Source organism: Podarcis bocagei (genome assembly GCF_964188305.1).
Source record: "Podarcis bocagei genome assembly, chromosome: 10".
NCBI lineage: Eukaryota > Metazoa > Chordata > Lepidosauria > Squamata > Lacertidae > Podarcis > Podarcis bocagei.
This window is the reverse complement of record NC_138135.1, coordinates 74,642,511-74,669,639: the sequence shown is the minus strand read 5'-3', so window position 1 is coordinate 74,669,639 and position 27,129 is coordinate 74,642,511. Positions and strand designations below refer to the sequence as shown.

The 27,129-nt window shown below is 40.9% G+C and overlaps 1 protein-coding gene across 5 annotated transcripts in view; it reads left to right on the top strand.

Moving 5' to 3' along the window:
* The window catches only part of CACNA2D1 (calcium voltage-gated channel auxiliary subunit alpha2delta 1), a 366,139-nt gene that overhangs the window by 308,151 nt on the left and 30,859 nt on the right, over positions 1 to 27,129 (top strand). For 2 of the 5 annotated variants that reach the window (XM_081210643.1, XM_081210642.1), the window contains exons 16-23: positions 1,195 to 1,263; positions 2,413 to 2,487; positions 3,017 to 3,091; positions 9,128 to 9,178; positions 13,456 to 13,527; positions 14,687 to 14,758; positions 17,191 to 17,252; positions 21,408 to 21,484. In XM_081210643.1, coding sequence (XP_081066769.1) covers positions 1,195 to 1,263; positions 2,413 to 2,487; positions 3,017 to 3,091; positions 9,128 to 9,178; positions 13,456 to 13,527; positions 14,687 to 14,758; positions 17,191 to 17,252; positions 21,408 to 21,484 — 553 coding nt within the window. Of the gene's footprint in view, positions 1 to 1,194; positions 1,264 to 2,412; positions 2,488 to 3,016; positions 3,092 to 6,351; positions 6,467 to 9,127; positions 9,179 to 13,455; positions 13,528 to 14,686; positions 14,759 to 17,190; positions 17,253 to 21,407; positions 21,485 to 27,129 lie in introns of those variants that run through there. The other 3 variants (XM_081210645.1, XM_081210644.1, XM_081210646.1) reach the window with 2 other exon arrangements.

Sequence of the window (27,129 nt, the reverse complement as noted above, 5' to 3'; positions counted from 1 at the left end):
TCAGTTGTTACTGTGGTTTATATTCTGCAATCCTTGCTCTTATTCTTGGCCACGTGACCAGCTAAAGTTCCATTCTGGTAGGAAATAAGATGCAGTATCTCTTTGTGGGGTTGGGTTTTTTTATTTTTTAAAAAATGTAATCAGCCTATTATGAGTTCTCTGTGTCAAAGTGGACCAGTTTTTTGTATCATTATAGTTACAATGCTCAGGAGTTCATTGACACTCTTCCTTGGTTGCTGATGAGGTACTTACTGGAAATGTCATGGAGAAAGTTCATATCTTCCTGCACATCCTGTTCTTAAATGTCAGCACTAAAGCAAGAACATGCAAGGAGAAGAGGAAAGTTCTGAACTGGGCCAGTGAATCCAAAACAATATCATTGTGTAACCATTGCTCCACTTCATACTGTATTTAAACAAATTCCCCAAATAATGTCCCCCCCCAGCAATAAAAAGCAAATAAATTATATGAATATGCTATGACACAAAACAGTTATTCAAAAATGGGATCCCATTTATTATGGTCTAATCCTAAGCAATCTGCTTCAGTTGTACCCATGCCTAGAGAGTTTTGTGCAGCAACAAATATAGTATAACACCAGTATACTCCCCTTGCCATTAAACTATGATGGTCTCCTTTCTTCTGCATTGCATAGTTGCAGATAATCCTGGGCTACTGTGATTGGCCTTAGAATCACATTGAAGATGTTCCCATCCAGGGTATACTCTCAATGTGCTTTTTAGCATCTCTGCTAATGTCGGGTGGCCCAAATAACGATGCTTTGAGGGCTTCTATCATTTTCCTATGTTCCATGTTCATGGGCAAGGTATTCCTAGACAGTAGAAGAAAATATGGCAGTCTCTGCACATACTTGTGAGACACTCACAGCTGGTTTTGTAGCTGTTTAGTGCTAAAGGTTTCATATCTATATTTATCAGTGTGAAGGTGTGTTGTGCAGGGGATTAGAACTCAGAAGCATAGGACCAATGCTTTTTGAAAAAGCCTCCACATACATGGTTTAAACCGCAGGTGCATATATTTTCTTTATGAAATTTGTTTTTAAAAACCGTTGTACTTTTTATCCAAATGTGTTTTCGCTATTCATTAAATTTAAATGAATGATATGTGCTTGAATAGATATTTCTGTGTTCCGACACAAAATATGGACAAGATCTCCTTGTGATCATTTTCTAGGAACTTGGCTTGGTCATTTCTGGAACCCTGCCTGTCTTCAACTTGACAAAAGACCAAAACGAGAAGCAGGTAGGCAGAGATGGAACCCCAGGAACATGTAAAATTGTTATCCCAACAAGCCAAACCATCTGAACAACTTGGCTTTAAACTACTTCAGTGCAGCTGATTACTCTTTAAAACAAAAGTACTTTGATGGACTTGGAATAGCTTGCAAGTTATGGTGACAAACTTTGACTTATAAGCTGCCTTTAGAAATTGATACTTGCGATGTTTTGTGTTGTGTCCAGACCAAAAATAACAATGTCACATTTTATTACCAAATGTCCAACTGGGGAAAAAAAGGAAATGCAGGTCAAGCTTTTATTCCATAGTGGCTTTTGCCATTGTAACAGTGTGACGGTATCATAAGGAAAATGTAATTGGAGATGAAAAATGGCATTAGAAAGAATGCTGCTAGAACTTGCTTCTTGGCAAAAGGAAGATCAGAGATATTTACAAAAACTCTGGAATGATGAAATGATATCCTAATGTACAATAAATAAAAAGTTTCAGGAATCAAGAGTGGACAGCCAGTCTTGTAGGGTAATTATAAGTCTGTTTTCAACAGTGTGTGTTTGTTCTACTTGATTAGGCTGATCAAAATTTCCACAATTTGGAAACTAGATGCCAATAAAAATACTCTAATAGATATCAAGTCTATAGGACAGGGTTCATCTGGCCAGCCAAGCCATGCCACCAGAATGTACCCCTGTGAGTTTCCTATGGCAACAATGCCAGCGCAGAGGGGACATGTGCAGAGCATCAGCAGAGCAAGAGTCTGACATGCTGTAAGTCAGGTTCCTACATTGTTTCTACAACCCTTGATTCAAGGGTACATTGGGGCCCACGGTTTTGATGAGGAGGTGTACAAATACCCCATTTCCAGATTCTCATGGATGTTAGGATTTCTTGGACTACATCTGTACTAAATTTTCAGCTCTATAGTTCATGTGCAGGCATTCCACAAATGTTGATACCTGAGCGGCTGCATGTTTGTGTTTGAGCTTCTGTAATCATACAGCTGCTACATTGCTGTTAAATTCTTTGTTAATTAGCAACACTAGAGGTTCACAATGAAAAAAGAACAAAACTGCTGAAAGGAATGTAGAAAAAGAGAAGGGCAGCTTTCCTGACTGTTCAGTCATCTGAAAACTAACGTTTAAAAAAATCTTTTCCCAGAACCAGTTGATACTTGGAGTAATGGGAGTTGATGTGTCGCTAGAAGAAATAAAAAAACTGACTCCACGGTTTACAGTAAGTGGCTTTCCCCACATCGACTATTTTTTAACTTTTGTTCAAGCTTGAGTAGTGTTCAAGCCTCTCTTCCAGTCTATCTAATATCCTTCTGGCTGGAAGTCAAAAGATTGTTCGCCCTGCTTTCACCCTGTCATTTCCCCTTTTTTCTTCTCTTCTCTGGTGGTGTTTTAGAGTGATTATTGCTTTCCCAGAAAGCTAATATCCAGGGCTTTCCATGAATTGTCTAGTCTGACATAGCTGGCTTCTAGGAAATGGTTGTGTTCCACAGCTTTGAAAGGAGAAGACCTAAGGATACATACTAACCCATCTTTCCACCCAGCTGCCCCAATATAGCGTGCACTGCAAGCGTTATTTCATTGCACATTATGTATACAAACAGGGTTTTTTATTATGACTTGAATAAAAAAGGTAGTTTTGTTTGCGTTTTGGTTAACACAGTTTCCATATTGTCAGCTTTATTGAAGAAAGGTTATTTTGATGCCACAACAGTGGGCAGTACATTATAGTCATGCTTCTTTCTCTCCAGCTTTGTCCAAATGGATACTATTTCGCAATTGACCCCAATGGCTATGTGTTGCTTCATCCAAACCTTCAGCCAAAGGTATGTAAACCTTCTTATCATAGAATCATAGAATCATAGAGTTGGAAGAGACCACAAGGGCCATCGAGTCCAACCCCCTGCCAAGCAGGAAACACCATCAGAGCACTCCTGACATATGGTTGTCAAGCCTCTGCTTAAAGACCTCCAAAGTAGGAGACTCCACCACACTCATTGGCAGCAAATTCCACTGTCAAACAGCTCTTACTGTCAGGAAGTTCTTCCTAATGTTTAGGTGGAATCTTCTTTCTTGTAGTTTGGATCCATTGCTCCGTGTCCGCTTCTCTGGAGCAGCAGAAAACAACCTTTCTCCCTCCTCTATGTGACATCCTTTTATATATTTGAACATGGCTATCATATCACCCCTTAACCTCCTCTTCTCCAGGCTAAACATGCCCAGCTCCCTTAGCCGTTCCTCATAAGGCATCGTTTCCAGGCCTTTGACCATTTTGGTTGCCCTCCTCTGGACACGTTCCAGTTTGTCAGTGTCCTTCTTGAATTGTGGTGCCCAGAACTGGACACAGTACTCCAGGTGAGGTCTGACCAGAGCAGAATACAGTGGCACTATTACTTCCCTTGATCTAGATGCTATACTCCTATTGATGCAGCCCAGGATTGCATTGGCTTTTTTAGCTGCCGCGTCACACTGTTGGCTCATGTCAAGTTTGTGGTCAACCAAGACTCCTAGATCCTTTTCACATGTACTGCTCTCAAGCCAGGTGTCACCCATCTTGTATTTGTGCCTCTCATTTTTTTTGCCCAAGTGCAATACTTTACATTTCTCCCTGTTAAAATTCATCTTGTTTGTTTTGGCCCAGTTCTCTAATCTGTCAAGGTCATTTTGAAGTGTGATCCTGTCCTCTGGGGTGTTAGCCACCCCTCCCAGTTTGGTGTCATCTGCAAATTTGATCAGGATGCCCTTGAGTCCATCATCCAAGTCGTTGATAAAGATGTTGAATAAGACCGGGCCCAAGACAGAACCCTGTGGCACCCCACTAGTCACTCTTCTCCAGGATGAAGAGGAACCATTGATGAGCACCCTTTGGGTTTGGTCAGTCAGCCAGTTACAAATCAATTGAGTGGTAGCATAGTCAAGACCGCATTTTACCAGCTTAACTTCTTAACTTCAGTTTGTCCAAAGAGGATGGGAGAAATAAATTAGACCACAAACATCTTTTATATATGAAGACAGAAGTTGTCCTTAGTAATGTCAGATCTGGTTCATGCAGACAAGACCATAGTAAGAGGCCTCTTTCATCAGGCCATCTAATTCAGCATTGAGTTTTCAGAGTGGCCAACCAAACGTCTGTGGGAAGCTGCAAGCAGGACCTAAGGGCAGGACCTGTGTCCTCCCACCTTGTGATTCCCAGCAACCGGCATTCGGAAGCATGCCATATCCTCTTTTAAAGCCAGCCAAGTACACACATTTTTATATGCATTAAGCAATGTGATCCATTAGCTAATACATTATTTTCTCCTCTTGGATGTGGACAGAGAACCTCTCTCTGTGGAACAGTTTAGTACATGTGAATTCCTTTCAACAGAAAATCAGTAATGCCATAAATTCTTCCTCAGAAGATAGTTTGTCCACCAATTCAGCCTTCCTCTGTAATTTATAGTCAGACCATGAGACGCCACCATGAGCATGGCAGTTCTTTCTGTGACTTTATCTTTATACACTGGGATATGTTTGCTCCAAAGCCTTCTGCAGTATGTAGAGGTTTCTCCGTAAGGATAGAAAAAATGGACAGGAAATGGCAACGATAATAAATTATTATATATATATATAAGGTGATGGTCAGTACTGAACTCCTTCGGGAGGAAGGGCAGGATATAAATTGAATAAATAATATTAATATTACTAAATAATCACAGCAATCCATTTGAGTATTAAGTTGAAGATTAAGTCGAGGGCCACCATGTTTCCCCCCAATCTAATGCCATAGCAGAGAGGTCTGTATGGGTTGAAAGTGATTCAACAAATGTGTTGCTATGGCATCAGACCCACTAAGGCAGGCTAAAAACTGCCTCCAAATGGAACTGGGGGGAGGGGATAATGGAGATTTACCAAAATAGTAACATACACAGCATGTTTCAGTGAAGGTTTTCAGGTACACAAGAATACAGTTTTCCTAGTAAAGCAACGCATCTCAACTTGATATACTTTCCTTGATATACTTTCTTCACATGGGTGGAGGGGCATATGCTCCTCTCTTACCACAAAGTAAGATCTCTTATAAGCACTTCAGGTGTGTATGGGGTCTAGGCATGAACATGCTGATTCACACAATCTTTCCTATCCCGGAGGGGGGGGGGAAGGTTGCTTCTCTACCACACAAACAGGACCTGTGAGCTGAGGTACTTTCATGAATCATGCCCACAGATACAAAAGAAAGTGCACACTTGTACAAGCAACTCTTCTTAAGGAAATGCTCTGGGAAAGTGTGAACATGAGTTAAGAGATCCCTGATCACCTTCAGCCTAGATTGTCCACATGGGAACGGAAGAAGAAGCCTGTTGGACCAGGCTTCATTCCTTTTATAAGTTTGTTTCCCTATTTGTTTCCCTGTGGGTTTTCTTCCTTCCTTGTGTACTACCACTTTCCTGAAATATCCACAGTCCCTTCCACCCCTACCTAATCTCTTTCTGTCTTTGTGAGAGAATGAAGGGTTATAGGCTGAACCAAAGTCTTCAGTGACTGATGGATGGGGAATCTTTGGTTCAATCTTTATTGGACACAAATTCCCATCAACTTCAGCCAGAATGGCCAGTGATCAAGAATTATGGGAGTTGTACTTCAACAGCATCTGGAGAGGACCATGTTGGTTATCCCTTTCATAGGAAAAGGGACCACCATAGAGCTGTGCTAACACAGCTTGGGCCTACTGGAGCATGCTTCTGCATGGAGAACAGCCCACACTGGGGAGGTACATCTTACCACTTTAGTGTCTATGTCAGACAAGTGGGAAGGTAGTTTTGAAAAATCTAGTTATTTATTAACATAATTCTTGAAAATCACAGATATGTGATGGGGCAAGGAGAACCCCATACTGGTATTAGGTGATGTGATGGAAGTTACCATTTTCCTTGGAAAGCCTCACTGTGCTCCAGTCAGATTACAGTTTCTGAGCATTTATTGTAGCCGAATTTTCTAAAAATCAAGGTTATTCTGAAAACAAGCTGTGGCTGTTCAGAACGTTCTTTCAGAACGTTTGTTTTAGTGCCCAAGTTATATTATCTCTCTCTTTTATTATTTTTCACAGAACATTTAAACTCAATATTAAATGTGGCTCTTGGTGTTTGTCTTTAATGGGGTGCATGGTGTTCAGACTGATGTAAGAACTACTTTCTAAAGCAAAGGTACACTATAAATAAAGTTTCCACTCATATCCTGTTGTTCTCTTTAGCCTACCTTTTTAATTGTAGTCAGTAACTCAAGTCCTCTAACATACTAACTTGCAGCATCTTTGTATTCTCTTCTAGAAATCTTATCATAGATGCAGCCAAAAGCAAAACTCTATTAGAAAAGGGAGAGTATTCTTATGAGTACCTTCTGAACTCTTACCATTCTGAAAACCTCTTATTGGAAATTGTTGCAAAATGACAAACGTGTGATTTATAGTCTCTTATATAGTAATCCTTCCCAACTCAACTCCCAACTCAACAAACAGCAATTTCCTTTGTGCCTGGTTACATCTCTGATGGGTGTACTGAAAAAAGACTCCGCAGATTTTTGAAGATATCATGAGAATAAAAGCCCAACATTAAAAACATGCTCTATTGAAATCAGTGCCGCTTATGCAGATGAAATGGCACAAAATTCATTCGTTCGTTCATTTTATTTATGTGCTGATTTTACACACACACACACACACACACACACACACACACACACACACACACGTGCTCAAAGCGGCTTACAACAAACAGGATGCATTTCAAACAAACGATACAAAAACAATTTCATAATAACATAGCAAGACAAAAATATAATAATATACAAAAATACTGTAAATGTAGTGAGATTACTTAAACAACATGTAGCATCCAATAGCAAAAATAACATGGGAGCTTCACAGTTCCACCTTAGTCCTAGAACAGGCTTCCTCAACCTCGGCCCTCCAGATGTTTTGGGCCTACAATTCCTCTAATCCCTAGCTAGCAGGACCAGCAGTCAGGGATGATGGGAATTGTAGTCTCAAAACATCTGGAGGGCCGAGGTTGAGGAATCCTGTCCTAGAAACACCCCTCCCATAAGGTTGCTCCATATACTTAACTTGTTTGTGGATAAAGTGATGGCTCCAATATCCATAATGACCTATTTTTGTGTACAAATTGATCCAACTCATTACATAGCAGCATTGTGAATGGAGACCTGTCTCCCCCAGATGTTATTCTGCTATAATAATAATAATTAATAATGATTTATTATTTCTACCCCGCCCATCTGGCTGGGTTTCCCTAGCCACTCTGGGCAGCTTTCAACAGAACATTAAAAACAGAATAAAACTTCAAACATTAAAAACTTCCCTAAATAGGGCTGCCTTGAGATGTCTTCTAAAAGTCGGATAGTTGTTTATTTCCTTGACATCTGATGGGAGGGCATTCCACAGGGTGGGCACCACTATCAAGAAGGCCCTCTGCCTGGTTCCCTGTAGCCTCACTTCTCACAGTGAGGGAACCACCAGAAGGCCCTCGGAGCTGGACCTCAATGTCTGAGCACCCCAACAATGGGGGTGGAGATGCTCCTTCAGGTATCCTGGACCGAGGCCGTTTAGGGCTTTAAAGGTCAGCACCAACGCTTGGAATTATGCTCAGAAATGTACTGGGAGCCAATGTAAGTCTGTCAGTTTGAAATGGTGAATGAGATTCTGTGTATACATTGTTGGCATTTATCAGACCAGTGTCGAAAGTGAGCTTTTTTATAGGTGCACACACAGAATTGTTTTATAAAGGTAATCCATTACTTTCAGTGAAACTTTTGCTCATCACTGTCCCCACTGAGCAAGGGACACGAGGATGGAAACCTTATTCTATGGCTGTAGTGCTCCCACCTGGATTGGGTCAGCATTGTTCTTTTAAAATATTCTAATTTAATTATTTTGTTTTCTCTCTACCACATACGTATAGGGGTGTGGGTGGTGGGTGTGTAACGCTTATCCTAGGTATTCTAATGCAATTATTTTATTTTTCCCTGTCCCGCATGCCTAAAGTAGGGGATGATGTGGGGAATTCACGAGTAGTTATCTGGATTTGAGCAATTCTTTCCTCTTAGCTTACAAATGGTACATTCATAAATCAAAGTCAGCAGCTGTCCAATAATTTTTTAACTAGGACTGTGTGATTTGTACTCTATAGTTCATTGTTTGGAGGTAAGAAAGGTGTGTAGGATTGAGTAGAACATAAGCTTTCAATTAGAAGACAAGAAGCTTTCAATTAGTCACACTTGAAACAGACAGAAACCCTATTTATGCATTATTCATATGCAAGATGTTCCTGTGTTTACTTGAAGCAGGACTCACCTCCTTCCTCAATAATGTTGAAAGAGACCCCCCCCATGCTTATGAGTAGGGGCTACACACAAATGGGCTTATAGCACAACCAGGTGTCCTGATCACATGGAGTCCCTACATGTGAGTAGGAGCTTGTGCCTTGGGGCTTCTCTTCAGACAACTGCTGGCAGGGCTAACAGCACAGCCCTGATCCAAGTAAACATGATAATGCTATAAACACGAGTAACACGTGATTGGAGCTAAAGAATGCTGTCTGTTCAGATGTGCAGGCAGAGCTCTCACTTAAGTTGATTCATCTTCTTAGGTTTGTCCACCATTGCTGACAACGACCATGCAATTCTGAAACAATCTATTCTGCAGTTGTATACACTCTATGGGATTTAGTTAACCAAGGTTGTGCGTTAGAAGGCTTCTGCTCTGTCAAGAGTCCATGAAAGTGTAGTACACCTCGAGATTACAATAATAAACCACAAATGACTGTCATAATGTTGTGAAAATATGAATCAATGCTGTTTTGTTACTTTAGCACATTGGTGCGGGCATACCCAAAATTAGAAAAAGGAGACCCTATGTCCAGGTAACTATGGATAGAGGTGATTCTTAGAGTGTTTAAAGATGCATAGAGCTGAAGCTGAGATTAGAGAGCTTCTATTTAGCTTCCTGGGAAAACCTAACTAGGCTGTTTACTTGATCAAACAGCTTCTAAAGCATGAAGCTTGCAAACATAGTGTGGATGCTTGTGGGAGATGTTGCTTTAAGTAATTACGTGTTGCTGTTAACAGAATTGAATATACGTATGCTTTTGCCACAATTTTTAATTCCGCCCTCCCCCCCCCCCACGCCGCCAAGAAGTTTAGAATCTGGAGAGGGAGGCTGCTTATTCTGGATTTATTTTACTGTAAACCTGAAGCCCTTACATTATATTTGATAGACTTTTGAGCCATATTAAGGATTTGTGGTTTCCCACATGCAGGTCAAAACATGGTGCTTATTGTTTCATTTGCAGCTGTGTGTCTGTGAATGCTGTACAGAGCACAGCAAAACTGTTATTTGCACACACACAAAAACAGCAGTATTTTGAATTCACAGTGTGTTCAGATTATCATTACCACTCCCCCAAAATCAACACACTTTAGTGATTTCATTTTTATGTTGCTGCATCATTTTATATCTCCTTCTGTCCTTCATACAGTATTTACCTTATTAACTAAAATAACACACCCTACCTTGTAATAGCCATGCTGAAAGTCAATATGCGTTCTTTTTTCTTTTTTTAGTGGCTTTTTCTTGCATGGCTTTTTCACTTTACTTCCTCAGTCATGTTTTAGGACTGCAGCTGATAAGATGTGTAGAAATGCAAACCACATAGGATTGCTATCTAAATGCATCCTAGCAAAATGGGAAAGGAACAGTTATTGGAGTCTAAAGTTTGGCTTTAAAAAAAACCCAGCACTTTTTAAAGGGGGCAGTTGAGACAGATGGGTAAGAGTTGAGAGGCTGCAATTCTGTTCAGTGTTACCTCAGAATAAATGCCTTTAAATTCGTAAGTGTTTGCTTCTTTGTAAATAATACCTAGATCCTGTTCAAGCACATAAGCACATTTATTTTTTCCGATTTCTGATTTCCCTATCCCCTTATTCTGATAACCATTAAAACTCACAACATCTATAAAACTTAAATCAAGGAAGATGTAAGTCAATAATGGAAGACGCAGACTAATTGTTCCTCAAAACTATTGACAAATGATGGGTATAATCAAGAGGCCGTAGGAAAGGAGGCATTATTTACTGTATGTAGAGCCCAAGGACACAATCCATTAGAAGGTTCTCCTTTGCAAGCCACATTGAAACAAACGGAACTTGAACATGGTACTGTTCAAAGGGAAGTCATTGTTGTTTCATCCATTATCCCCTCTGATTAATTATTATTATTCATTTCTGTGGTGCTTAAATCCAATAATATGCCCTTGCCCTAAAACTTAAAGTTATAAAGGTCCCTGATTCAGGTTTATTTAGTTATTTCAGACTTAAAGCAATATTACCATAAGTATCTAAAGAGATTAAATGCATCAGGCTTGCAAAAGAGAGCTTCCCAGTGGAGTGTGATCTAAGCATTTTATTAGGGATCCATTTGCTTTATCTGTAAACATTCATTTCATATTTATATTATTCAGAGATAGCCTAAACTTTTAGATTCCGTAACTGTGACTAAACCATGCTATCATTTTTTGAGTGTTTTTTAAAAAAGTTGATTCTTGTATTATGGATTATTTATCACATTGTTTTCTTTTGTGTCCTTGCTTTGTTTACTGGAACGGGATATGGACTGCAATGCTGCTTTTGCCACGGCAATGCCTTCATGCATGCTGCCTGGGTTTGATCCTTCTAATGTCATTCCATTGCATGTAAGAAATTTATTATTTTAATTTGATTTGCTTTACATTTGAGAACTAGACTTTGTGAAGGTTAAGGTCTTGTCTTCTTTTAACTGTGTTTGTTATTCATTTTTAATTTTATCATTATTTTCTCTCAATGATTTATTTCACTAAAGTTGATTTATTTGTCTAGATGAATAAGAGCTTAGCAGTTGTCAAATGCGTATAATTGTACCAGCAATGATCTGCATTTATTTCAATTGGTGTTTGAATATTTTCATATCCAAGGCAAGATTTCCTCTGCTGTTTCTCTTATTGAAGCAAGTTTCTAAAAAGAACAACAAAAAAGAACACACTGTCTATTTAGTACCTTGTTAATATGATCCAGATGAACATAATGAGCCAGCTTTCTTATTTCTATCTCTAAGCAGTTTCTCGGTCATTGACTAGTAGAACTGTTGACAGATTCTGGACTGTTGCATCCCTTCCTTGCACATGGTTCTGCTAAAATCACTGGAACTATTGGCGACTCAAACTCCTTTCTGACATTTTGCTAATACATTGTAGTCAGTGTGCGACTCAGTGTGTGAGCCAAGATTGGGGGTGCACCAGTCTGACACCAGCATCACACATCTCACTCCTTGAGTGTGGACATCTGAAGAGGGAAAATCTATACACAAATGCTTATATATGATCTGGATTCCTACTCTTGAAAGTCTATGTGTGTAAAGTCTATGTACGTAGACTTTCCCTCTTCAGATGTCATGGACACGACTGCTCTCATCATATCTTTGAATTTCTCCTGGAATCAGTGAAGCATGAGAACAGACAAGTATGGGAACATAGATTTTTATCTTCTGGCATTTAGGAAAATACATACATATTCACCTCAACAAAGACCAGGGCATAATTTCTTCCATTAGATGGTGGCTGCTTTAAATCTCTCCCATGTGGCAACCATTACCAATGTTCCCTTCCCCGGGTGACTACTCCGTGGCTCTCTATATTGTGCTTTTTGTCAAAGGAATGTACATAATGCTTTCCCTGAAATGTCAGTGCTGAAAGAGTGAATTGACATGGGTCTTGTCTGCCTTTTTGCAGGAGTGGTAAGGAGAGAATTGCCTAGGTCTAGCAGGTCTGAGCACTGTAAGACTTTAAGGCAAGTTAGGTAGGAATGTGGGACGCGGGTGGTGCTGTGGGTAAAACCTCAGCGCCTAGGACTTGCCGATCGTATGGTCGGCGGTTCGAATCCCCGCGGCGGGGTGAGCTCCTGTCTTCGGTCCCAGCTCCTGCCCACCTAGCAGTTCGAAAGCACTCTTAAGTGCAAGTAGATAAATAGGGACCGCTTTATAGCGGGAAGGTAAACGGCGTTTCCGTGTGCTGTGCTGGTGCAGGCTTGCCAGAGCAGCTTCGTCACGCTGGCCACGTGACCCGGAAGTGTCTCCGGACAGCGCTGGCTCACGGCCTCTAGAGCGAGATGGGCACGCAACCCTAGAGTCAGACACGACTGGCCCGTACGGGCAGGGGTACCTTTACCTTTACCTTTAGGTAGGAATGTGCCTCTATCTACAACCATGGCAATCCATCCTCGTAGAAGGTAGGCCGTGACTGAATTTCCCAAGTCTGCGTTGAAGAACCTGTGGCCCTTCAGATGGTCATGAGCTGCAGCTCTCCCCTTCCCCGAGGATTGCCCATGCTGGCTAGAACTGATGGGACTTGGAGTCCCACAGCCTGGGGAGGGTCACAGGTTCTCTGTCCTTGCTATCAGGAGTGGTATTATGCTACTTTGTGGTAGTGAGGACCTGATTGTACCAGCAAGGAGGACTAATCTTTCTGAAGATATTTTCAAAATTATCTGCCAGGATTGGATCCCTTTTCAACAATGAGGACTTCCCTCCTTCCCTTATTTTTCCTTTATCTGAATTTAATCCTTTCTCCTTTGATTCCTATCTTTGCCCATCAACCTCTGCCATTAATTTCAAAAATAAGTGCTTTTACTCCTTTGAAAAACAAGTCTGTTGTACCTAACTCTTCTCTGTAGAGACTAGGTATAAAAAGTCATTGACTTTTCTTCCTGCCGTCATTCTTTGTGTCCTCGTGATGCCGTGTCTGCCTTCTCAATTGCAGTTTCTACACATGTATTTTGTGAAATAATTTAGATCGAGGAAAGAGCCTCAGTACATTACCAAGCTCTACATTCTGGGGTAAACTAATTATCTCTTGTCCAATTATCTCATTCATTCATATATATATATATATATATATATATATATATATATATATATATATATGTTTGTTTAAATGGAAAGACTACATATTTTATAGCTGTACTGATTAAAAACTGGAGAGGTAAGTAATTCCACCTTTATGAATCCCATGAGTTTCAAGATAGAATTTGAAGCAATTCAAGCAATTTAATCCTGAATGCAACATGGCAAGAAATATGTTTATTATATGCTGGTTTGACACTTCTTCTTCAGAATCCTAAATCTCAGGAGCCAGTGACGCTGGATTTCCTGGATGCAGAGCTGGAAAACAATATTAAAGTTGAGGTAAATGATATTAATGAATCACTGGGTGTATCTACACATAGGAAAAAATGCTATAAATAAGTCAGAAATTAAATCATTATGTAAAATTTGTATAGAATTCTTTTGCTCTCTGGTGCCATCTGGTGTTGCATGTTTATAACAAATTCAAAACATTGTTTTAGACTGTAGCTGAGTCCACTGTCTTCATTGTTAGGTAAGCTATTTGTTTTCTGGGACAAGTAAAGCTCTATCCCACACACAGTGTTTAATTTAAAGTGGCTTACAACTAGTTTTAAAACAGCAACAACTATCAGTAAAATAAGTAAGAAAAGGGAGTTTTCATAAAACCAACCCAGCAGCTAAATGAGCGCACATGTAACCTTAAGCAGCTCAACACACATCAGGAGCTTTTTATCTGATGCCTATTTTTCAAGCAATATCAGTGAGAGGTAGGCCTGCTAGGGGGGGGGGGCATAACATGACCCTGAGTACCACAACCAGAAAGCCCCTTCTCAAAGATCCTTATGGTGCAGAGAACCCTGCTTGCAGTGCAGAGTCAGAAATCAGATGCTGGGATTCTATTAAGCAAGCTCTGAATATTTTACACCTAGGGGTAATTTTACTCAGCCCACTTCTGGCTGCTCTGAACTACAATGGGTTCTGGGAATAAATTTTTATAAGCTCTGCTTCCAAGAATCTTGCTAAAATAGATGTTGGGGATTTGATCCATGCATTGTTGGGCTGCGGCCGGCATGGCAATTCATGGGGCGGCCAGTGATTCCATCCTTGACAAGTACCCCACTTTCTTTGAAGCCACTCCAGGCTCTGCCTTCATCTCAGGGCACCCGATTCCATGTGGAGCAGTGAGCGGACGAGGGCAAGCAGAGATTGGGTGGATGGGGGGGGGGAGATGAAGGAGAATAGAGGGTGGGCAGGCGGGATGGTGTGGGGTCTGTGTCACCCTTTCCCTTCCCAAAACGTTGGAGGGCATGTGATTTCATTGAAATGAATAAGCTATGCAGTTTAATGTAGCCTCGAGCATGGCATTTAGGCAAATCTTGTTTAAAGTTTATGATTTCTTACACGGTGCAGGAAATGATCATGACCCTGTTCAAAATTAGGGAAATTTATTGAATACATTGGATTTGCTTCTTTATTTTTGTAATTCTCCTGATTGTAGATTCGGAAAAAAATGATAGATGGAGAAAGCGGAGATAGGACATTTAGAACACTGGTCAAGTCTCAAGATGAGGTGAGTTATCATAGAATTAAGGAATTGTGGAGTTGAAAGGGACCGCGAGGATCATCTAGTCCAAACCCCTGCAAGTGCATGTTAGGAATTGTCTCAAACAAAAAGATTCCAATTGCTTATTAGCATCATGCATTTGATACATGATGGTGATGATGTTGATGGTCTTCAAATCTGAAGCTGTAGTGGGAGAGAAGCTGTGGTGGCATTTGCACATAGATCAACCTCTCACCTCAAATTAAGAGAGAGCTCTTCTTTGACTGTGTTCACAGATGCCACAGTCTGTGTAGGAGGATTTTTTTTAAAAAATCCTAGCTCGAGGTTTGAACCTCTGGCAGTGGCGTACCTACATTTTGGGAGCCCTGAAGCTTCTCTTTTCAACCCTCTTTGCAACCATCTAGGTCTAGGTAACCACTGTTACCTTGTTCAATGGGGTTGTTCCATGACAGATCACCACACCTTTACAACATCTCTGCTACTGACTCTCAGACTTTGGGGTTGTTGAAATATATGCAAGAAAAAATTAATCCGTTTGAGTCATGCAACTCAAATTGGGTCTGATAGGCCCATTTTTGAAAGCTTCATGAATTTCATAGTAGATCCGCTCCTGACCTCTGGGTGGGGGACATTGGGCCTAGGCGCAAAATGCAAATTCCTAGGCCTCTCTGTTTGGCCCTTTGGAGAAAACGGAATGCTTCCTCACTGGTCCACTTCATGAGACGTTTTGTCTGGCTGCAATCTATCCTTGAACTGTGGTAATGCCTCCTTCTTTCTTGGAAGGAGGGTGCCGAGGTGGGTGTGCGTGCGTAGAAACCTCTGACTTTTGACTGCTCCAGGGACCTACTGGCAGTCAGCCCTCAGAAGGTGGCCCACAAAGGGATGTGACTGTCGGGCTGTTCTTCAGCTCTGCTTTGAGAAGGACAGAGACAACATGTTGTCACAACTTGCCAAGAACCCTAAAATGGTAGTTATGCATTTGGAAGCAGACCGCATATACATTTTTTCCTTTAAACTTACATCACATCAAACCAAGTCATTTTCAGATGCTACATTTCCACACAACTTTCCTCAGAATGTTTACATGTGCTCTAGCCATAAAAACAGGTGCTCTATAAAAGTTTTTTCTGCTCTCTCCAAAACTCCTAAAAATCAAAATCTTGTTAATGTTTATGTTTAAATTGTACGTAGATAGAAGCAAGACACCTGTTGCGGCACATTTGAACATTATTAGTAACTCTGCAGCGCAGCAGCTGTACAGTTTTTATCACAGGCATTCCTATAAATCTGTGTCTCTCAGTATAACATTGTAATATGCTACAGCTGGCAAGGAGTTACACTTTAAATGATGAAAACTGAATAAACCTGCTCCTTTGGGATGTATTAACTCTGATTAAATCTCTACAGCCTGCCCAGGGACCTTCTAAAATTTCCCATCATGTGGCCTCTCCTTCATTCATTCTGTAATTACGTGAATTGAAAATTTCAGATTAATCTTGCCCTCCAGTAACACATTTATATTTGTGCTTCTATCGACGCATGCTGGCTGTCCTGTTCAGTGAGGCTAGGTTTTCCATTACCATAGCCTAGAGTGAAGAAATCCATAGGCTTGGTTGCCAGTAGCAGCTTTCAAATTGGTCATTTTACTCATGCACAATTGTATATAGCCGCCCAGAGTGCCTGGGGAAACCTAGCCAGATGGACGGGGTAGAAATAATAATAATAATAATAATAATAATAATAATAATAATAATAATAATAATAATTATTATTATTATTATTATTATTATTATTATTATTATTAACAAACGGTGCTGGAAAATAAATAAATAGAATCAGACCAGGAAATGGTGTGAGAGAGCTGGACCTTGTGGCTCACAAGGAGACCCTCTCCAGCGCCCGCAGAGGACGTCATTGAGGACAGAGGAGGAGACCTGGGCTTTGTTCACGCTGCTCAGCCTCCCTGCCTAACAGCTGATGCATATGGTGGAGCAGCAGTTAGCACAGCACTCCTTTTCTCTGTGGGAGCATCTCAGGCACAGAGTTTCACACATAAATAATGTGAGAGTTTCTCATATTGCTAGGCATGTTTCTTATCTATCAACTGCACAGTCTTAAGGTTTTATAGGATGACAATTTTAAGGTTGTGTTACTGTTGTCATTTTGTTTTAACATGTAGGGGAAATCTAAATTGCCAGAAAGGAATAAAAAAGAAAAAGAAAATAATTTTGGACAACATTAGGCTGAATTTACATGGCACCCAGTTTGACGCTTGCCTTAATTGTTAGATATGTAAAGTAATAGGAAGTTTTTAATTGTAATACATTGCAATGAGGATTTGTTCTTGAATCCTGTAGGTTTTTTTTTTTTAAAAAAACTATTTTTGTAGCTTTCTTGAGATCATGGAGAAAATGATGGTCTTCCTCAATATTTTGCAGCGCTACATTGACAGAGGAAACAGAACATACACATGGACAGCTGTAAATGGTACTGATTACAGGTAATAAAATTTCTGGTTGTGTTGAAAATATCCTTCTATCCTTAACCTGGCAAATTTTGTTATACAGGCAGCCCTCCATTTATGTGGGGGTTACGTTCTGAGGCACCGCACGTGTCAGTGAAATTGTGTATAATTAAAAGCCAATGAAATATCCACAAACACCCTGTTCCCCTCCTGCCCTGCCCCTGTTCTGCCCTTTTAGTGATGCTTCAGTGATGTCTTTATGGCGTTTTTCAACCTAGGATGCAGTATCTATATGGCCACATTCTCCTGCCTGTTTTGTCATCAGAGGTTAGGCAGATTATCACCAGAATCATAGACTTAGCAAAGGCAGAGCTCCCTTTTTATCTTCCCTTATTTCCACATTGCTTTGCTCTGGTCTGCGTTCTGCTCCTTCAGAATTCCAGTTTAACTAAGACAATTTCTAAAATTAATTTTGGAAATGGAGCATGCTCAGCTGGCTTCAGCTTTCAGTTCCTTCAGTTCATCTTCATTTCTCTCTCTCTGGTGTTTAATTGATGAGCGCAAGAGCTCCTACACACTGGTAAACATCCCACCAAAAGAACCTTGTTGCAGTCATGTACGATTACCCCAAAACTGCCTTTTTCCCAGTGGTGTTTTTTTAACGCATGTGCACACAATGGTAATATAGAGGGAGGAAAAAGGCATAAATGAGCTGAAATGAAAACAACAATACAATTGAAGATATATATTAAATCTCAGAAACAAAAAGACAAGGTAATTTCCACAAGGCCTCTTCCCCCTTACAAAGGTTAAACCTTCCCCATTAAGTTCTTCTAATGTAATAATAATAATAATAATAATAATAATAATAATAATAATAATATGCTTTGAATGACTGGTGCATGGAAAAGAGACCAATAATCCTATACTGTTGATCAGTAAAGAGGAAACATTTGAGATTTCAAAAACAGCCATCACTATCTGCTCCAACTGATGGGGTTGCTGGCTTTTGATTGAAAAAATAAACATTAGGAAGAACTTCCTGACAGTAAGAGCTGTTTGACAGTGGGATTTGCTGCCAAGGAGTGTGGTGGAGTCTCCTTCTTTGGAGGTCTTTAAGCAGAGGCTTGACAACCATATGTCAGGAGTGCTCTGATGGTGTTTCCTGCTTGGCAGGGGGTTGGACTCGATGGCCCTTGTGGTCTCTTCCAACTCTATGATTCTATGATTCTAAAATATATCTAATACTAGTCCATTGGGTGGAGCTTGGCGTACTCTAGTGGTAGCAGAGTCAAGAGCAGAAGCTTTTTTTTTGCTGTGGCTGATACTGAAAGTCAAGGTGGACTGAGCCTGTATTTGCTTTCTAGTGCTGTGGGTTAAACCACAGAGCCTAGGGCTTGCCGATCAGAAGGTCGGCGGTTTGAATCCCTGTGACGGGGGGTGAGCTCCCATTGCTTGGTCCCTGCTCCTACCAACCTTGCAGTTCGAAAGCACGTCAAGTGCAAGTAGATAAATAGGTACCGCTCTGGCGGGAAGGTTAATGGTGTTTCTGTGTGCTGCTCTGGTTCGCCAGAAGCGGCTTAGTCACGCTGGCCACATGACCCAGAAGCTGTGTGCGGACAAACGCCGGCTCCCTCGGCCTATAGAGCGAGATGAGTGCAACAACCCCGTTCGCGACTGGACCTAATGGTCAGGGGTACCTTTACCTTTACCTTTTACTGTATAGGGAACTGAACGTGTTGCCAAATTCAGTCGCACTGGCTGCTGCTACCAGGCTATTCTACCACCATAACCCACCCTGCATGCTTCAGCTTAACCAAACTAGGGAGAGCTCCTATACATTCTGCCATCTCTAAAGGGCTGAATTTGGCTCTTTAGTGCATGTCTATAGACTCTACAGGTCAAGCATGTATACTAAATAAAAGAATCATGTTGATCTTCATTCATAACGTGCTTGCAAATGCAATTCTGGACATTGCACACATGAATCTGGCAACTAACCCCAAGCCCAGATAGGCTGTTGTTGTTGTTGTTGTAGTTGTTGTTGTTGTGCAGGGGGGGTTGTAAGTGCAGCTTGAGTCACTAAATATACTATTCTGGAAGCCTAGCAACCCTTGGAGCAGATTCTGTGTCTGAAATAATTTCCTTCCTATCTGCCTTCTGGTGATTTATATTATTTGACAATAACTTAAACTGAAGTAGTGAAAATTATTAGATTTTGGATCTTTCAAAAATGAATGACAACATTTGATGTTATCTATCATTAGCAACCATAGTTTCCTGTTTACTTGCCCAAAATTGTAATTAGGGGATTTCCTGTCTTATTGCTCTACCTCACTGGTTATCTGTTTGACAGACTTAATCTTCAAAGTCTTGTTTGATTCCTCTCTGGGCTGATTTTTTTTTTAAAATGTCTTTTTGTTCTCCTGGAAAAACAGCAGTTAAGTCTCCCTGGAGACCACATTTCTGTAGACATATTTCTACATAAAATTATAGATGTTAATTAGTGGGTTCTGTTCAGCAGTAACTACTAATAACAGAGAAGCCTTTTCTGATTTCCCTTGAGAGGAATTGGTGGAAAGCTGTCACCAAATAATGAGTAATTCTGCTGTGTACAGTTCAAATGGCAATTGACTATCATGTCTGTAGCTGAGTATCCTACAGTTTCCTTTCAATGTTCCTCCACAGGCATCTGCTGGAAATATTACATAATAAGCAGATATGCTCCATGTTAATGACAGCCAAGGGCTACAGTGGTAGATTTTTTTTTTTAAAAAGTTTGTTTCTCCATAGGTGGTATTAAAATTCATAGTCTACAAGGTCTCCTGCTAAGAAATAGTGTCTTCAATGGCTGATAACAACAACTGTTATTACTACTAGCAATATTACTACTAGTAGTTAGCCAAAATGTATATTTAAATAGAAGTCAGGCTAGTGGTAAATCTGGATTGGACCTTGCAACTCTGCAGAACAAAGCAAAAATCCTATAGGCCATGCAAAGCTCTTGGGACATTTTAGAGAAGTCTTTCTCATTCTGTTGCCCTCCAGATGTTTTGGACTACAATTCCCATCACCCCTCAGCATTGGCCACACTGGCTGGGGCTGATGGGAGTTGTATTGCAGACCACCTGAAGGGAACCAGTTTGCAAAAGATGGTTGTAGAGCAGCATTAATATGTTAACTGACTGCAGTGTGGTTTTTTAAAAAAGGTAAAGGACCCCTGACAGTTAAGTCCAGTCACGAACGACTCTGGGGTTGCGGCGCTCATCTCGCTTTATTGACTGAGGGAGCCGGCGTACAGCTTCCGGGTCATGTGGCAAGCATGACTATGCTGCTTCTGGTGAAACCAGAGCAGCGCACAGAAACGCCGTTTACCTTCCTACCGGAGCGGTACCTATTTATCTACTTGCACTTTGACATGCTTTCAAACTGCTAGGTTGGCAGGAGCTGGGACTGAGCAACGGGTGCTCACCCCGTCGCAGAGATTCGAACCGCCGACCTTATTAAAATGTTATAGACATGCAAATAGATCTATCCCATTTGTATTTGGCTCCTGAAGCACTTCCCAATCTGGTACAAATAACAAAACTGCAGTTCACATTAAGAAGCCAAACATACTCACTCAGAGAGCAACAGTTCCTTCAGTGTGTAAGGTACAAATGTGACTCACTTGGTTTATTTTTAAACAAACTGAGTTGTAGAAAACCCCATGTGGATTGAGCCTTTCAACTCTCCTGTCAAAACAACTTAATGCTCAGGTGCTGCAATGCATGAATACTCAGAAGTAAATGACAATCACTGTCTCAATAAACAGACCTTACCTGCCTTCTCCCTTCAACTCATCCTAGTTTTTCAAGTTGTGTGCAAGCTTTAATCTATCCTGCGATACTAATTTTCTGTTAAACAAAGCCATGAAAAATGGTGACTGTTCTGTAAATGTCAAGATGGGGTTGATAAGGACCTCATTCTCGGTACCACACGTTTAATTTGGAGGAGTGGAGTTCAGATGCAGCAGAAAGCAGTAAGAGGATTTAGTGAAGTAGTTAGCCAAGCAAATGTATGCCATGAAATCACATGTTCCATGATTTTCTTACACATCAAAGCTAGGGAAAATGCTAGGCTGATAAGGCTCTGCGGTATTGAAATGTGGCTTTATTCTCACCATTTAATGTTGATTTATTTATTATATAGTTTGGCCTTGGTGTTACCATCCTACAGCTTTTACTACATAAAAGCCAACATTAAGGAAGCATTAACTCAGGCAAAATGTAAGTAGCCGTGACCTTTCTCCAGAATCTGAGTATTGCTGTGTAGTCTGTAGAATTGTTCTCTTGTCCTTTTTCTAACGCAACATTTTTAAAGCCATGAAGCTCTTGTGAAATTCAGCAGTATTGCCATGAATTCTGTGCCCCCAGCTCTGCAGCAATGATCCCAAGTCATTGTGTGAGCGTGCAAGGTACAAAAAGTATTCTACACAAGTAGAATATGTTCTGTTACGCAAATTGCACTGGTCAACCTTTCTCTCTCATCTCCTTGCTTATGTTTCCTAGAGGAGCAATGCTTTGGATATCCTCTGTTGCTGTCTTTTTAGGGGTCTAATAGCTAATGTATTGAATAGTCCGTCTCCAAGGTATGAGTTGTGCCTTTTGAAATCTAGCCTAGGTCGTGTGCATAGTGTGTCTTAGCTGGAACTCATTGTGATTTAGATCAATCTCTGGATCAGGTTTCCTAAGTTTTGGATTGTAGCTGAATTGTTCTGAATGTCTGTGATATGAGTGGATATAACCTGGAATGCGTCTAACGTGGATTCTTTTCTAGTAGTCTCAAATGGTTCCATCAGGTCCTAAGCTGTGTATGGCTTTCAAGCCGTGGAGGCTGGTCCATAAGAGTGAATGGGGCACTGCCTGACCAGCCTTGCTCTGTCCTAAGCCAGCCCCCTGCTTCCCTGTTAGGGGGCAGCACTGCCTGCCAGCTGCCTCCTCCTTGAGCTAAGTGTTGCTTCTTGTAGCCACTGCTGCTATCAAAGTGTCAGTGAAGTTCTCTCAACTCTGACATGTGCTGCATTCCCAGAGTTTAGGCTCAGGACAAAGCCTATCAGGTGTAGTTTAAACTTACTGCAGTTTCCCTAGGATTCTTCAAAGGGAGCCCTATGTAGAACTCTTCTGTCATTTATCGGGGGTGGCCTAGGCCAGGGGTCAGCAAACCTTTTCATCAGGGGGCTGGTCCACTGTCCCTCAGACTTTGGGGGGAGCAGCGGACTATATTTTGGGGAGGGGAAATTAATGAACAAATTCCTATGCCCCACAAATAACCCAGAAATGCATTTTAAATAAAAGCACACATTCTACTCATGTAAAAACACGTTGATTCCCAGACCGTTCGCCAGCCGGATTTAGAGGACGATTGGGCCAGATCCGGCCCCTGGGCCTTAGTTTGCCTACCCATGGCCTAGGCAGCCCCTCCTGCTTAGAACTGCCCTGCAAATTCCCCCTAACCTGGGAATCCTACTTTAGCTGCTATGCTAGCTTGTTTGAAATTTATAATGTGCTCTTTCTTCCGAAAGAGAACCCAGTGCAACTCACAATAATAAAATCACATTGAAACAATTTAAAGCAATGCTATAACACATTGCAGGCAACAGTTAAAACCAGTTATGTAAAAATTTCATAAAACTACCAGGCCAAAGCTTGGATGAAATAAGATGCACTTAGGACAAGCCTACACAATATGTGACCTTGTGTCTCATGCAGGCGAGAAAACCAGGCTGTTTTAGCTTCCTTAAGGTTGTAGCACATGACTGATGACTGTGTTTGGCTTGGCAGGTCACACATTGTCCTCACCTACTTTAGGACTTTGGGTCTGACTTTTACTTAGCAGTCATCTATCTCCCTCCATTGTAGTCTTTTGAATGTCCCATGTAGTAAGTATTTCTGCATTCCTATTCACGTAGGAAAACAGCAGCAATATGCCCCAGGTAGCTGCTCCATATAATGTAAGAATAAACCATGTGTTGCTGCCAGCACAAAGCTAGTTTTAAAGCTGTTTCATAGATATGTGATAAGTATATGCTTTTTGCGAGACATCATATTGCATGATTCACTTCTGAACTTGGGAGCAGTCTGTAAAATCTTGAGTGCAAGATCAATAATTCTGGGCGAAATTTCTTAGGAGCCCCCCGAGTCAATATTTCCATTACACAGATCCTTGAAATAGCTGTATTATATAGAAGGTGCATGAAAGAAAGTGTTGAAAAAAGACATGGGTTGAAGTCTTCAGAGATGTTTGTCTTTTCTCCAGAGTACAGCTGTAGAGAAAATGAACCTTTGATCTCTCTTTATGCCACAATATTTTTATTCAAGGGGCTGGTTGAATAAAATATTGGTTTGTGACCCCTTTTGCTTTACCCTGTTTTTTCTGTTTCCCTGCCTTCTCCTTCTGATGGATTATCACAGTCCCAAAGGGCAAGTATATTCTTGTTGCTCAATTTCCCCTCTGTTTACTGTTGCTCATATTGTCTGCTTCTATTTCCATTCCTCCTGAATGTTCTCCTTTGTATCCTAAATCTTGGAGCTTCTCCCATGCCAGTTGAGTATTAGAAAGACAGAGAAGGGAAAATGATGTATTTTCCACAATATGCTTTTCTATTTATGTTGCTCTTTCATCCTTGTTTATTTGACTCTGTCACCTCCCGGTTCATAGAGAAAATCAGGACACCTGCTCCCTGCAAAAACACCTATGCTTTCAAAAACCCTGGCTTCAATTTATGCTAAGTAACATATCTTAACCTTGGTACAGTTTACATCTTGTTTTCATCTTGGCATTCTAACTTCTTGAACTTCAGCTACCATGTTGTCAGGCAAAGCAAGCGAATAATGTGCCAGCTTTAACTTGCATCAGTTATTATAGTGTTCTATTTCTGCATTTGGAAATGGACAGTAAGAGCTGTTCAGCAGTGGAACAGACTCCCACGAGAGGCAGTGAACTCTCCTTCCTTGGAGGTTTCTAAGCAGAGGTTGGGCACCCATCTGTCATGGATGTTTTAGCTGAGATTTCTGCATTGCAGGGGGTTGGACTAGATGACCCTTGGAGTCCCTTCCAAATCTAGGATTCTATTATTTCATGTTGCTGTTTTATGATAAGTGAAAAGGCAGGTAGTGGGGTAATTTTGATTAGCCAGGGGGAAACATTATTGACATCTAGATCCTAACCATCTGATGTCTGCAAGGGTTGCCCTAATACTTTAATGTTTTGTAAGCGTTGGCCAGTGTTTTTCTTCATGCATCCCATTACATATTTGGGATGTAACTATATCTCAACTGAGATTGATTAGGTCGAGCACGAGCATCAGCATGCATCCCCAACTAGGCTCTCCCCTCTTTGGAGACTCATCACACACCAGATTTGGTGCTTTCATCGTGCTTACTTTAAACCAGTTTTTCATTATGCGCAAGATTAAACCACACTTTCACATTCTGGACATGAGAGATGAGTGAAGAGGGAGCATGTGGTAATAACTCCTTCCTGGCTTCATAAACTATGGTTTGTTTGGCCTCACCATTCTGCAACATTGTTTTCTCACCTTTTTTAAAGCAGTACAGTGGTACCTCGGGTTACACACACTTCAGGTTACATGCACTTCAGGTTACAGACTCCGCTAACCCAGAAATAGTGCTTCAGGTTAAGAACTTTGCTTCAGGATAAGAACAGAAATCGTGCTCCGGCGGTGCGGTGGCAGCAGGAGGCCCCATTAGCTAAAGTGGTGCTTCAGGTTAAGAACAGTTTCAGGTTAAGAACGGACCTCCGGAATGAATTAAGTACTTAACCCAAGGTACCACTGTATTTAAAAAGTCAGAATCTTTTGAAATTCGTTAATGTTACCATGATGTACTCCCTAACTCTAGAGCCATGATTCCAAGTCATTGTGTGAGCTCGCAAGGTACAAAAAGTACTGTACACAAGTAGAATATGTTCTGTTACTCTAGTTGCACTGGTATAACTTTCCCCCCTCATCTTCTTGCTTACGTTACCTAGAGAAATAGTGCTCTGGGTATCCTCTATTGCTGTCTTTTTAAGGAAGCAATAGCTTATGTTTTGAATAGCCCACCTGCAAGGTAGGAGTTGTTTATTCTGGAATTTAGCAAAGATTCTATGCAACACATGATGTAGTAGTTCAACTTGCTTAGGTTTGTGTTGTAGTTTAATTGTTCTGAATGCTTCATGTGGTGTGTGATATGAGCGGACGTAATTTGGATTACAGTGGTGCCTCGCAAGACGAAATTAATCCGTTCCGCGAGTATCTTCGTCTAGCGGTTTTTTCGTCTTGCGAAGCAACCCTATTAGCGGATTAGCGCTATTAGCGGTTTAGCGGCTATTAAAGGCTTAGCGGCTTAGCGGCTTAGCGGCTTAGCTGCTAAAAGGCTATTAAAGGCTTAGCGGCTTAGAAAAAGGGGGGGAGCGAAAAAAAATCTCAAGACTCGCAAGACATTTTCGTCTTGCGAAGCAAGCCCATAGGGAAATTTGTCCTGCGAAGCGCATTGAAAAACGGAAAACCCTTTCGTCTAGCGGGTTTTTCGTCTTGCGAGGCATTCTTCTTGCGGGGCACCACTGTATGCCCTTTTTGGATTTTGTTCAAGTTGTCTTTAAAGTGAGAAGCAAAAAATGAGAAAAGGAAAGAATGTACCAGCATAAGAATACAAAAATGGAAAGGGGGAAAAAACTTTAAGGGACACCAAACTATAATTTATTCAGCCTGGACTGAATAAATATGAATAAATCATATTTGTGTTTGCCTTGAGGAATGAGAGGGAAAAACAGGGAATCATAACTATATCTTCAACTATTACATTTGAGTCTGTACTGATAGCAACCCAACACTACAGAGATCTGCCTGATCTCTGTTGGGAAAGGAATTCTATATGTCAAATTTCGGGCCCATACTTACAGGCAAGCCTAGAAAATTTGTAATTATTGTGGTCTGGTGCAGGGAGGAAAAACAGGTAGTTTTAACCTCCTGAGGGCTGTAGAATGTGAGGGATGACTGTGTTTCGCTTGGAAGGCCGACTTTAGGACTTTGGGTCTGACTTTTACTTAGCAGTCATCTGTCTTGCTGATAACTTCCTACATTGCAATCTTTTGTATGTCCCTTGTAGTAAGTACTGTGTTCATTCCTATTAATATTGGGAGGAAAATGTTCCAGGGAGCAGCAAAATACACCAGATAGCTGTTCCATATTATGTATGAATTAACTGTGTGTTGCTGTCAGAACTGTTTTATACATATGTGATGGATTTTTTATTTATTTATTTGGTGGCCCAGCATATTGCATAATTTATTTCTGGACTTCCTGAACTTGGAAGCAGTCTGTAAAATTCTTGAGTACAAGATCAATAATTCTGGGCGAAATTTCTTAGGAGCCCCCTGAGTCAATATTTCCATTACACAGATCCTTGAAATAGCTGCATTATATAGAAGGTACATGAAAGAAAGTGTTAACAAGACATGGGTTGAAGTCTTCAGAGATGTTTGTCTTTTCTCCAGAGTACAGCTGTAGAGAAAATGAACCTTTGATCTCTCTTTACGCCACAATATTTTTATTCAAGGGGCTGGTTGAATAAAATATTGGTTTGTGACCCCTTTTGCTTTACCCTGTTTTTTCTGTTTCCCTGCCTTCTCCTTCTGATGGATTATCACAGTCCCAAAGGGCAAGTATATTCTTGTTGCTCATTTTCCCCTCTGTTTACTGTTGCTCATATTGGCTGCTTCTATTTCCATTCCTCCTGAATGTTCTCCTTTGTATCCTTGATCTCGGGCCAAAAAGTAGCAAGTCTACCTGAGAGTAAGTACTCTAAGCGGGGCACCACCACCCAGAAAGCTCTTTCCTCCGTTGTCACCCAGTGAGAGCATCCAAAACCTG